Source organism: Oreochromis aureus, linkage group 10 (genome assembly GCF_013358895.1).
Source record: "Oreochromis aureus strain Israel breed Guangdong linkage group 10, ZZ_aureus, whole genome shotgun sequence".
NCBI lineage: Eukaryota > Metazoa > Chordata > Actinopteri > Cichliformes > Cichlidae > Oreochromis > Oreochromis aureus.
In genome coordinates, this window is record NC_052951.1 from 18,852,834 (window position 1) to 18,866,562 (window position 13,729).

The following is a 13,729-nucleotide window of genomic DNA, read 5'->3' on the forward strand; positions in this document are numbered from 1 at the left end:
ACTGGCTGACAGGTGGAATTTCAGGGCTGCAGCAAGTACAACAGTAAAGAGTGGACTTGAGTGAGTTAACAGAAAGTGTTTTCATTTCCAGGTACAGACTGGCTGGAAGGCCTAGATAAGAGTAGATGGCGGCATCTGCAAAACTTCCCAGGAGAACCAGGACCCAGGAGACCAGGTTTTACAGCCAAGTTTCAGACAGATAACCTGGATGCAGATGTCACAAACAGGAAAGAAACTACCAAACATACCATCATGACATGATCTTTGCTTTCAAACTGCTGTCATTTGGTCACAGATGTGCAAACATAAAGAAGCACACTTCTCATTTATCATGTTCACAAGAATGTTTTTCTCTTATTTGCCTCCTTACTTATCTCACACTCTTTCAAATGAAATTATGATAAATGGACATCAAAACTGTTCTCTGTTAGTAAGTTGTGGTTTATTTATGAGCTTTAGGTTTTAGGATTTTTAATCACTATGGCCTTTGGAAAATTCACCTGTGTTGCCCTGCACCCTCTGCTGCTAACATACGTATTTGAAATTAGTTTGGATTTTGGATCACACATTTTTGTATTGTGACTGGATCTTACCCTCAATTCATCACTTACTGACTGTTGTCCAGGTACTGGACTTCTCTTCATATTTTCAAACAACTTTAGTATTAATTTCTAATGTGAGGAAGATTGATGCCCTGAAAAATGATACAAAAACATGACTTATATCTTGCTGCAAGTTTATAATAGCTTTATTATAGTCCCCAAAACTTAGGTATCAAAACCATTTTTGTTAGATTGATGAAATGTTCATTATTTTTTTCGATGTTTGTCACACTTAAATTTTTCAGATCATCAAACAAATTTAAATATTAGTCAAAGATAACACAAGTAAACACAAAATGTAGTTTTTAAACATCTTTGGAAAGCTATCCAAACTTACATTATGTGGAAGGGCAATTCTGACTGGTGTATCACATCTTTGATTACTGTTTAATTCTTGTTTCCAATCAAGGCCTCACTACTGCAGGTTTCCAATCTGATCAAAGCATGACCTGCCTGATAAAGCAGTCCTCAAAAGCCAGACATCAAGCTGTAATCCAAGGAAATTTAGGAACAAATGAGAAACAAAGTAATGAAGTCTGGAAAAGGTTATAAAGCCATATGGACTGACTAGACAGAAGTTTCTGGAACGTGCGTGTCCCATTACATGTGGCGTAAAAGTAACACAGCATTTCAGAAAAGGAACATCAAACAAACAGTAAAATATGGTGGTGGTAGTGTGCTGGTCTGGGACTGTTTTGCTGCCTTAGGACCTGCAGATGGATGGACCTGATGGTGGAAATGCAAAGGCTGCAAACCTGTAGACAAGGAGTTGTTTTTCCTACTGTTTAATTTATTTTTACTTGATTTTTACTGCCAGTTTGGTTAAGGGTGGGCAAAACTATTGGTTAGGTTTAGGAGAAGATTTTAGTTTGTCTCAAAATACAGGGATTATTAACACTAAACAGTCTTGACTTGGATTATTCTCACCTTCAAATCATCCAGTGTTGCTATACTGTTTCATTACATAAACATCTTTCAATTGTCTTTTTAATTTATATTTTTTTTTTTTACTAATATTTGATTGCTGTAATTAATTCTGACACTGAGAATTTGTCAGTTTCTCTTAAATGCCTTTTTTATTTTTAGCATGGTTTAGCTTTCTGTTTTAACTCATTTCTAATAAACAACATAATAACATTATAATGCACAGATAATTTCCACACCTGCATCATCAGATCTAGCAAACTTTCATTTATTGTATCACACAGCTTTAAATAACATAAGATGCTTTGAAAAATAGCTTTGAAAGCTCTTCCTCACCCTCAAATTGCTGTGTATATGCCTGACTCATAATCTATGAGAAGACAGATCAGACAGGACAGACACACTGTTGTATTATCATTGTTATGAAATAATATACACAAAATAACTTGGTTACAAATCAATGACAAAACTCATGAAGCTGTGACATTTTGTCACTTCAAATTAAACATAACCCAACATTTTTTTGATGTGAAATCATTCTTTAACACTGGATTTGAATCTCATCATAGAAAAATAAAAGACTAAATTACAAACACCCGCTCTCCCCCCAATAACAGATATCAAGCAAATGTGATGTTAACCTCCTAGGACCTGGGGTCCACATATGTGGACATCACATTTTGGGTTATTTAGACCAAAATACTAAATATTGCTCTACAAGGGCCTGATATCTACTTACGAGGACATTATACTGCTACTGTTCTATCAAAATTTTAAATGAATATCCTCATTTGTGGCTCTTATTTTTCTTAAAAACAAAAATAAGGTAAAAAAAAAAAAAAAAAAAAATCTGGTAATTCTTTGTTTTTACATTCATCAGGTCCCAATATGCCCAAATATCAAAGAGAAATTAAAAATGCATGTCGTGGAAGAGTTTGGGTCTTAGGAGGTTAATTGAGGACTTACAGCACAAATAAATAAGGTAAAAACAGAAAAAACAAAGTACTTAAGAACACTTCAAATGAAAACACCATTTACACAATACCAAGGTTAGTGTAATGACCCCATGATGAGCCCATAATTTAATCTCTCTGATAGGCTTGTCAAATAAACAAACATGATCAATCTCTGAGTACATCCAACCTCTGCTTTTTTGAGAATATAAAAGAAGTCTAAAGATCGCTGCATTAGTCTTCTACATGCGTATTATTATCAAACCTATCTAATTTAAACACTGTTAGATACCATACTGCATCTTTGGTGGTGGTGACGGTGAAGGCGTGGGGTGTTTAACACTAACCCTGAGAAGTGCGTGATGTGGGGAAAAGACAAAAAAAAAAAAGCCATCCATCTGCCACTCTGTCAAGGAATTAAAAGAAAGATATCACCCACAAAGTTAAAGTCACCCTAATACTAAGATAAAAAAGCACAATGACACCAAATAAAATCTTAGTGTCTTAAAGCGTAACAGCAAAAAATAAAATAAAAATAACATAAAATTAAGGCACATCAGCAGTCTAGAGTACAAAATATAAAACCTTGAAATGGCAGAGCTCAAGCTTTTACCTGTGTACAACATTTCTATTAAACTAAACAGGCTCCTGTGTGATGATTTCATTGAAGGCAGTTCACAAACCACGTAAAAGAAACACGTAGGACCACCAAAGCAAAGACTAAACAATGAATGTGACATCGTGTCTCATCTATGCGTCAACCCTGCACACATCATTTACGAGCTGCAATTGCTGCTTTTTGTGATCATTTCACAAAGTCAATTTTCACATTACATATCGCAATAGACCGTGTATAAAAGATGGGTACAGCCACAGTTTTATACCAAATACCCAAATGCTGCTTTTTGTGACGTTCTGCTACAAAAACACAACAAAGGCAAAAACTGATGAATCTCTGTCAATTAAACCACTTGCCTGTCCTGTCCCTTCAAAGTCTCCTGACTTGTAATGCGGCTCAAAGTCTCTTCTGTACATAAATTTATATTTCTGTCCATTTCTTTGCGCTTCAGGTACACTCGGGCAGATTTCTTTTTCTTAAGTACTTAGAAGTACCTAAGAAGAACACATACAACAACACCAAAGCCAAATATCATTCTCAGTTCAACTCTAATTTATTACATTAAGAAAAACCTTCCCATTTTTTTCTCTTTAGCTAATATAACTTCATGTTAGTAACAGCGACTGAACATTAAGTTAGCCTAAAGTCAGATTACTGATGTCGACCAATGAAATTAAAAATGTTTAAAAGACTAAAATAATGTGAAACAACTTTTCACTTGTGGAAAGTTTTTCTCTGTTGCCTTTGTTTTGGCATTTCTTTCATTAAACCATCGTTTACATACAGTCTATGTTCAGAGTGTTACTGAACAACAGTTGGTAAATCTGAACTCTAACCCATGCTTGAAGAATATTTTGCTTCTGTGGAAGGAACCCTGTTTACGACATTCACCGCAGCTGACATCACAACTGATCTGAACTTTGCCAACGTTGAGGCGTAAACTCTTTTTTAACACAATCCCAGTCTTAAAGTATTTTAAGGCACGAATGGATATCTCAACATTAAGCAGGCATAGTTCTGTATTTGACCACATTACAGCTAGGTATTCATTAAAACCAAACAAAAAGCATGAAATAAAAACTCTTTTGTGCACAATCCTCAGCAACATATCTTGAAGAAGCGCTCATCCAATAATGCACTCTTTCTAGATGCTGACATGCTGTAGGTGTTGCAGGTGGCAAAACTTAATCTAACAGTCTGCGCAGGAAGCCACACAAGTGTTATTAGTTCATTTTTAAGAACAGATTCAAAGTCTTTCCAAAGAACATAGAGTTTCTGTCTGTTAGCTTCAGTCAGGTAAAAGTTAACCAAACGGGCTGAGGAAGCAGAGCGTCACAGCAACTGCTCCCTCAATTTTAAAGGGCCAGGATCACACTTCTTCAAAGTAGGCCATCTGAGACATGTACGCAGAGTTTCTCTGCAAAACAAGACAAGTGTCAGCAATCATGCAGTAATCAGTAATTCTAAAAATACAAATGCAAACATTTTCAAGTATTTCATATTTGCCACATAAATGCTTGAGTGTTTCTTGTAAACCTAGTTTACGCTGAAGAGTTTTTAAATTAGAACATTTATAAATGTGCTACAAATGAAAACAATGACCTTAGGAGATAATATAAGATAAAATAAATGATAAACACAATCTGCTTTTTGCATGTTAATGTTAATCTACAAGTTTTGAAATTTTAAGAAACATTACCAAAAAAATTACATTTTGCACTTAAACTGTCCAAAATTTAATTTTGAATGAAAAGGTTACCACAGTTTATGTTTGGATATCAGATGTTTGTTCACAACCTGATTAAAGATGTGATGAAGAGTGAAACAAAAAAACTCTAAATCAGTTCATTTAAAAAAAAAAATAGGGACGTTTCTTTTTCTTTTGTTTAAAAGATAGCACAAAAAAGATATATAAAAATATATTTTAATATTAGTTTTCTGTATTTTAAAAACTGATATCAGCCCAGAATTTCACAAACTCCGAATGTGCATTAGTGGACATGAGTTGCAGTTACTGGTTTGGTTATACTAACACTCTGACACATGACTAAGCATCAATAACACTAATGACATTACATGAATGGCTCATACGTACGTTGCTGTGAGCTATGTAGACGGGCTCTTGGATGTACCCCCTCGCCTCACTGTGCATGTTGTAGAGGCTGGCCTGTTGCTGCTGCTGCTCCTCCAGCTTCAGAGACTCGATCTCAGACTTGAGCTCCTTCAGCTGGTCCTGAAGATGTTTGCTCTTCTCCATGTACTCCAGCCTGTATTTATGCATGCCACAGTATCATCAACAAACAGCCAAACTGTCATTCTAAAGTGCCGTTGCAGGGGATTTAAACCCCGGCTTACCTCTCTCTCTCAATCTCCATAGAGAGTCGTTTCATGTCGGAGTCCTTGAAGTCGAGGCGTGCTGGTGGTGACTCACAGGCAAAGTCGGCTGCTTCAGGAGGAGCAGGAGGAGCAGGGGGAGCAGAATAAGCTGCTATGAGCTGAAAGACAAGCACACAGATGTCATTTAAGTATAAATATTCACAAGGTAAAGCACATTACACTTTTAAAATCTGCGGTCACACGAGGACAAAAAACCAAAATAATTCACTTAATTATCATTATCAGAACATTCAATTTTGTGTGTAATGCCACTGCTATTTGAAATCCCTCATTTTGAGCAATAACACATAAAAGCATAAAGCTACAAACCCCAGACTATAATAAAAGAGATGCTGGTATGAAATTTCTCTATTTAACTTGGTTACTAACAAAGTTCATTTACAGCGAATGATATAAAACACATTAGAGTTTTGTGGGGTTTTTTCTTGTCAATTATCCACACTAATAAATATAAATCTGAAATACTAATAACACCCACAGATTTTGCACCTCTTCTCTTGCCATTAAAAACATTCTGGGAGACATGAAATCACTAACTTCAAGAAATAAATGAGGGAAGTTATAGAACAATGATAATCCTCCCTAAAAAATAACTTTGAAAATCTGAAATTGATGGTCCATATTAAGCTCATAAATTACCTCGAGCAGCTAATCAATGGCCTAGGCGCCATAATAACATGGAGATCAGAGCTCTTATAATGAAAACAAACTCCTTCAATCTACAACAGAAATCCAGGCATCACAGAGATCAGAGAAGCAGTAGTGTGATCAACGTACGGGGTAGGTTGTTTTGGTGATCTCCAGCAGCTTCTGCTTGGCTCTCCTCTCAGCGTCCTTTGCCTCAGTCAGGTCCTGTTTCAGGTGATCAGCTTCCTTCAACCTGGAATCAGAGATTTAGTCAGTTCAACTAAGAGTAAAGTAAATATTTGTGATTATTATCAGAGCAGTACTTTTTTCTTTTCTTTTTACAACTTATTCTGAAACAAAAGGAACACAAATGAAGCATTATAGGCTTCTTATCAAAGACATTTAGATCATCATGTGTCTCTCGATGACATGACAATTGGGGGGCTTTTATCCTCCTTTTGAACTGATTTGCAGACCTATTTATATATAGCACAGTTAGCACATTTATACCTAGTACTTTTATATATAGAAGTTTAGGTTTAGGTTGAGTTTAGGTGATTTCAGTAGAGAGGTTTAGAGAGAAAACTGGATGGGCTCAAAAGCATATCTCGGGTTTCCTGCATCTTTTTTTTTTTTACTCATTTTGAAAATCTCAGAAAGACATATTTCAAAATAAGCGGAAAACTCTTTTAAAATTACCACATGCCAGCTTAGGCTAAATACTTGCAGGTTTATGTGAAATATTTTTAGAGGACTTTTATTAATAGTGTTTCATTTATTTAGTTACCAGTTGATACATTTTGGATTAAATTTTAACTAATGTATCTAAAATAAAAACTCAATGATGTCAGACCTCCGGTGGTTTTAGGCCAGCTGGGTTTGCCTCCCTCATCTTCTGCTCTGAGCCTCTTCTCCTCCTTGGGATCATGGCTGCATATCTCTGCCTCTCCTGCTCAGCTTCTTTTTTTACTCGTTTTGAAAATCTGAGCTTTCTCTGACATATTTCAAAATAATCGCGCTGTAAAAAATTTTTTAAAATTTACCAAACACATGCCAGCTGCTAAATAAACAGTGCAGTTATTATGGTCAATGAAATATTTCAGTGCCTCGTTAGACTTTTATTAATAGTGTTTCATTTATTTAGTTACCAGTTGATAAATGTTATGCACGGACAAAAGTTATAAATGGATTAAATTTTAACTAATGGAAATATCTAAAATAAAAACTCAAATGATTTCAGACCTCCGCTCAGACTGCTCCACCAGTTTTACAGCCAGCTGCTCTGCCTCCCTCATCTTCTGCTCCATGAGCCTCTTCTCCTCCTTGGTCTTCATGGTCAGGTGAAACATAATCAGCTCTAACCTCAACATACTCATTTGCTCTTTAAGTAGATGCATCACAAACAGCCAACCAGCTTGTTGACACGCAGCTGAGAAGAGTAGAACTTGAAAACATCTTTCTTCTTGTCCAGAGGTTTGATTGTGAACTGCAACAACATTAAAATAAAACATGCAGATTAACCGAGAGCACAGTTTACAACAGATCAATATGAAAGAAAATATGACACTGAAAGAAAGCAGTCTGCAATACTCAGCTCAGATCGCAGCTATACAAAAGGCAGTTCAAAATCAAAACAAATTTAATCACAAACTTTGTTAACAACAGCTGCATAAGCATGATAAAAAAATATAAATAAAAAATTCAACATATTATCAATCCCTTGGTCAATGATTTTCTTGCATATTCTGCAATCAGTGCAATGCTCATTAGAGCTGGGCAGATAACGTGCCTCATCCTGCAAAATTGGAACAGTCTTCATCTTCTTGTTTCCAATCCAAATTAAGCCCGCAGAGCAAACCAATCACTTCCTCCACGTCGCGTGACTTGTTTCTCCCGTGCCAGGATCTGTGCCCATCTTTTGCAGCGGCCCATAATAAGGAAATTAGTTTGTTAACCACCGAATAAAAGATTTAATGATTCCAATGCCACTGTGAGAAGGGCCATATCTAATGTGATGTTCCTAGTGGAGTTGACAAAAACAGACCTTCTTGCGCGGCCTTTCTGGAAATACAATAAAGCTTGATGCTCAATCTGCTGCACTTCAATTTGGCTTTTGTCAGTCCAAAGTAACTCCTAATAAAACTCAGATAAGACAAATCAGATAATTCCCAATGCAAATTTGTTTTGTCACTGCAGGATCTAAAGAGTCAGGTGAAACATAAAATCAAATACAAAATACTTACACACATACAGAATAGAATAACCTTAAAATACTAGATGACAGTAGAATAAAATAGAATAAAACCAACCAAGATAAAAATAGACACGCATGCTGATATACAACTGAGTAGAACTTGAAAAAGATCTTGTCTTCTTGTCCAGAGGTTTGATTAATCAGTTAAAGTCTTTGCAAGTCTGACAGCAGTGGGGAAAATAAAACATGCAGATTAACCGAGAAGGAACTGCTCAGTGCTGTCACAACAGATCAATATGAAAGAAAATATGACACTGAAAGAAAGCAGTTTCCAATACACAGCTGAAAGGCTATAATAATATAACAAAAAGGTCTGTTCAAAAACAAACTAAGATTTATTTTTAAATGTTCCAAATGTCACAATTTAGGTACATTTTGTTTGTTCTATTTTGAAACAAACTATAGATGTGTTTGCAATATTTGCCTTTATTTATCTGAAACTGAAGTTTGTTCCTTAAAACATATAAATTAAAAAAATAAATTTTAAATCAAAACAAGCTGCAGATTATTTAACATTTTACTCTTGCCCACATTTAAATAAAATATTATTATTTGGCTTATATCGTATATATATCGTTATCACATTTGTGAAAAAAAACATATCATATGAAAATCTTAATCGCTTGCTCTACTTGCATGCAAAAGTAGCAATGGAATAAAATGAGGAAAATTCTATCCCTTTTTCTAGCCAGTGAGTTTCTTTGTAAAAACTGGGAAGAATTATAAAGATATATATACAACAAAACAGTCACATGTGCTACGGCTGCTCATCGAGTATAATTTTAATGAAACATAAACTACACTGTGTTGTCCTCTATCTTACACTGATATGTCTTAAAATCTCAATACATTGTCCAGACTTACACTCGGCTAGCATTTAACGAGTGTTTGCAGGAAATCTGATATATTTGCACAAACTAGGGTTGAAAGTGTCTGTTAGGGCCCAAAACAAATCGCAAGAAGGTTTCTAGTGCAGCAAACTTTGTAACGGACTTCATATAGTAGTATAGTGTTACTCGCTGTTAATCACATTCACTGTTACTGAATGTGTACTCACCAACGCTTTGGGGAATACACATTCATCCCTAGTGACCAGAAGAGGTCACCAACCCTTCTCTAAGCCAGAATGACTCTGGATGACATTAAAATGTTGAAAATACTAATTTGTAGGAACAGGACCAAATATGTGGAATACAATCCAAGTGTGCCTATGAATGCTGCATTTATGTTTTTACATGGATTCTCAGATACACAGACACAGTAATACAAAACAGCCATCTAAAAATACCCACAAGTGTCTCAATTCAGGTGGCAGGAAATTAATGAGAGCCAAAAAATTGCAGACAAAATATATCAATCTAAGAGTATTTTAAGAATATTATTTTGGATGTGAGCATTACGCAGGACAGCCCACTCCTTGCCCTTACCTCCTTTTCACTATAGGAGATATTACGGATGCCGCTCCAAGGAAAGGACTTGTTAGGGGTCAGTTTGCTGTTGGGGCTGTAGATGTGAAGACCCTGGGCATCAACTCCAAGTAGCAGGTTTGTGTCCCTCTTATTTTGCTGTCAATATATGTAGAAACACAAATGTTAACCCAAGAGACAGCAAAGTTAAATGTTGTCAGATTCAAAAATGTGAAATCAATCATACTAATTCACACTCACAGTAATTTCAAAGTAGCTGACACCATACATCTCAAGATCCTGAGCAATCTTTAGGTATTCCATCTCAGCTTCATCTCTATATGGACGATGTGAAAATAAGAAAGGGGATCACACAATGATACACAGATTACACTTAAACTACACAATCTAGTGCAATCTTTTGCTAAAGGTGTTAATAAGTCTTCACATGCTGGTCTTCAGCAGCCCCCTGGGTCAGCTGTACCTGGCGAGGCCTCTGTGCTCAGCATACCAAGCTGTGATCTTCTCCTCCCACATGTCTGCTGTCATTTGGTACTGCATCACAACCTGGGATAAAGACACAGGATCACAGGGAAAATGTTAATACACTGAATGCACAGATGGTGTCTGACAAACTTGGCCAGAAATGACTGCTAACAAAAGAAAATAATTCTGGGAAGCACCTGTTTTCATAGGTCAAATATGCACAGAGACCTGTATACTTACTGTTTTTGGCAAAAGCTCATCTTGTGCCAGGAAGCCTGGTTTATGGAAGTTTGGATCATAGTCTCCATACTGAAAGGGAAACAACAGTAAACAAGAAATTAAACGTTAATGACACACAGAGGAAAATATTTATTCAGAGTTTGGTTGAATAACATAGGTCATTAGGATCTGTGCAGTAAATAAGTTGCCCTTTATCAAGTTTTAGCCCTTTCTTGTATCTCATGAATGCACTGCTCTTCATGCTGTCCATATTCATAACTAATCTGCATTATATTGATTTTGTTTCATATTTGCATGATGGTCTCCAGCAGCAAATGGACTCCAGGAGACTAATTATTTTCAGATAAAAGAAGGCCGAGTTCACTGCTGGTTTAGTGAGAACTTGACCCTCCAAATTTTCTTACCTTAGCTTGGACGGCATATGATGCCAACAGAACTGAAGCTTCAGGGGAGCAGAATATCTCTTCATCTAATATCTGTTTTTTTACCTAAACAAGAGTTTGAAAACATGTGTGAACATGTACCGAGCTACATAAAAGCTTCTTAGACATGAAGTAAATGCTACACACAGGTTGAGTTAAAATTCAAAATAAACTAAAGGAAAGAAATTCACCTAAAGGTTTCACCACAAATGTTATCAGACTACCTGTAAGAAGAAGAGGTGTTGAGTAATTTCTTGAACCAGCTCTTCTTCTACTTTTTCCGGGAAAAATTTAGCAAGGAAATTAAATGTTATGGGAGAGTCCTTAGGAACCTCCTGGTCCAAGACCTTGATGAAAGATGAAAAGGAAGAGGAAAGGTTATTATATTATGTTTATACAACCATTCAAAAAAAGTTGGGATATTGGGCAGAATACAAGCAGAATACAATGATCTGCAGATCCTATAAAGCCATATGTGTTGTACAGAAGAACATAGAAAACATCAAATGTTTAAACTGACATGTTCCATTCCACGGAAAACTAATTTCTCAACTCATTTAGAATTTCTCTCTTCCAGCATGAAGAAATATTTGCACGCTGAAATACAACGCTGACTGATCTAGACAATATAAATGTCTCATTTAAGCAACCCGTATAACCTTCCAAATATCCAGGTGACCTCTTTTTCCGGGAAAGCCTTCCATAATTCCATACTTCGTAGTAGAGTCCAGGTTTCGCCTGGCTGCAGTTCACCAGCTGAAATCATTTGGTACTCCATGGTACAAAAAATATGAAAAAGCTAGAATATTAACTCGGATAAGAACGGGACAACATTCATCTCCCAGAAATCCAGCAGCGGCTCTCTTCCTTTTCCAGATTTTTACAGACTGGTATTAAAAAGAATAGTGCATGTTCACAGTGGTAAACATGACCCTGTCCCAACTGTCTTAAAATGGGACATTTTCACCGTTCAAAGATTTTATATGCATTTATAGTCTACTGTGAATAACATGTGGCTTTATGAGATCTGTAAATTATTGTGCCATGTTTTTATTGCCATTTTACACTTTTTTTGTATTTATTTATTTATTTTTGGATCTCAGAGCCAATCTCCTTAGAATTATTCCTTCACTTACCCGCTTGTCTGGTTTTAGCCAGGCATAGGTATCCTTTACTGTGTACCTGAGTCCAAAAAACCAGGTCTCCCTCAAACCAACAGTTCGACATACCAGGTCAAAGAGGTCTTTACCTTTCCACTTGACCTGAAAAGAAAGGAGTTAGAAAGATATAAACAAGTGAAAGTGCTCAAAGCAAGGGTATTTGCAGCTGTAGCCCTTTACCTGTCCTGTCTCAATATAAAGAAAAATGTAAGAATAATTATTATAAGAATGTTTCAATCCTGATGTACTGGCAGGGCTCCCTGCAGTGTTTTATAGTGCAGGTGGGACACATTCCCAAGAATCTAATGTAATCTTTCACAGGATAAAAAGGAGCTTTGGTTTAAAAATTAACATATCAATGTTTGTGGGGGAAAAAGTAGAGATAGTATTTCACACAGCAGAGACCCCACGTGAGTATAGTCATTGTTTACTGTCATTTACTTGCTCAATCAATCACAAGATAACGTGTGTCAGGATCTATAACTGCTGCTGATAAACTATTTCCTGGGTAAACCGTGACAGACACATGAGGTTGCATGACATGCGTCTTAGATTACAGCAGTGCCCTTCACGTTTAAAACCAGTGAAAGGCCTCCTACAATTTTGCCCAATTTAACGTTTGCAAGGTGTGATGCATGGACTTTTCAAGCAACTCTTTACTGTCAATCTGGGGGTTCATTTAAAAGGAGCCAAAGGTTATATATAACAATTTAATCACAGTTAATTATTATACTTCGACCTATTATACAGGCTCGCATATATCCATACCTCGCAGCTAAACTCCATTTCAGCATCCATAGTGATAACTTTGACTTTAAAAGTCTTTGGCTGCTTCTTCTTTAATCCGAGGATAGACATTTTGAAGACGTTTCGGTCAAAAAGCTGTGGAAAAAAATTAACAGAACAGATTATAGAGCTACAAGTTACATTTAACAAGTGATACGATGAACCAACTCATGACTCAAGCAGCACGTTTTTAATTTAATTTAGTGTTAAGCGCATGGAAGGAACTGCTTCTTGATCATGTTCTCTTTAGCTTCCAAACGATAATTTAGTTTTTCCAGCGGTTTTAGAGATACGAAAAAAATTAATTTAAACAACATGCATTAAAAAGTTAGATGGGGCCATTACCGCTTAGTAAAGTTTTAAACTTCTGGTGTCCAACAACTCTGAGAAGAGGCAGGGCTTTTGTGTGGGGAGAGCAATGCTAGGCTAACATTTACTACAACAAACAGCAGTTAGCTTTCCAGCTATGCCACGAAAACGGAGCAGAAAAAGTTGTAGAAAGAGCGAAACTTTTGAGAAACTCCCATGATGAAATACATCTAATTAAGCGAAATTCAGATGTTAAACCTGATTCAAATAACACTTGGGATCAACTGTGCTAGCTCTCTCGGTTTTAGGTGGGTTAGCTTTCTGTTAAAATCTAGGACGACTTTCCAGAAGATTTTTGTTTTGATTCCCAGACACTCTACAGGTGGGAACACGAATAGCAACTGTGGATAACGCTACTGCGCATGAGCAAGCGCGAGTTCAAATGCCTCCTTCGGTGGTTGTCGGGAAATACTGGTTCCAGGCGTGGTGTGTGGCCGTGAATGCAGCAGCTAGCAAAGATCACATACTATAAAATAAAATGTAT

At 36.4% G+C, this 13,729-nt stretch overlaps 1 protein-coding gene across 1 annotated transcript; it reads right to left on the reverse strand.

The window, feature by feature from the left end:
* Positions 1-2,349: 2,349 nt before the first annotated feature.
* On the reverse strand, positions 2,350-13,572 carry nf2b (neurofibromin 2b (merlin)). The gene is made up of 15 exons (XM_039618151.1): positions 13,222-13,572; positions 12,859-12,972; positions 12,067-12,192; positions 11,155-11,277; positions 10,913-10,996; positions 10,509-10,577; positions 10,267-10,349; positions 10,044-10,119; positions 9,804-9,941; positions 7,534-7,608; positions 7,365-7,450; positions 6,273-6,375; positions 5,454-5,593; positions 5,194-5,365; positions 2,350-4,515 (listed from the first exon to the last, which is right to left on the reverse strand). The coding sequence occupies exons 2-15, from the start codon at positions 12,946-12,948 to the stop codon at positions 4,468-4,470; spliced, it is 1,413 nt and encodes a 470-aa protein (XP_039474085.1). The 5' UTR covers positions 12,949-12,972; positions 13,222-13,572; the 3' UTR covers positions 2,350-4,467.
* Positions 13,573-13,729: the final 157 nt, after the last annotated feature.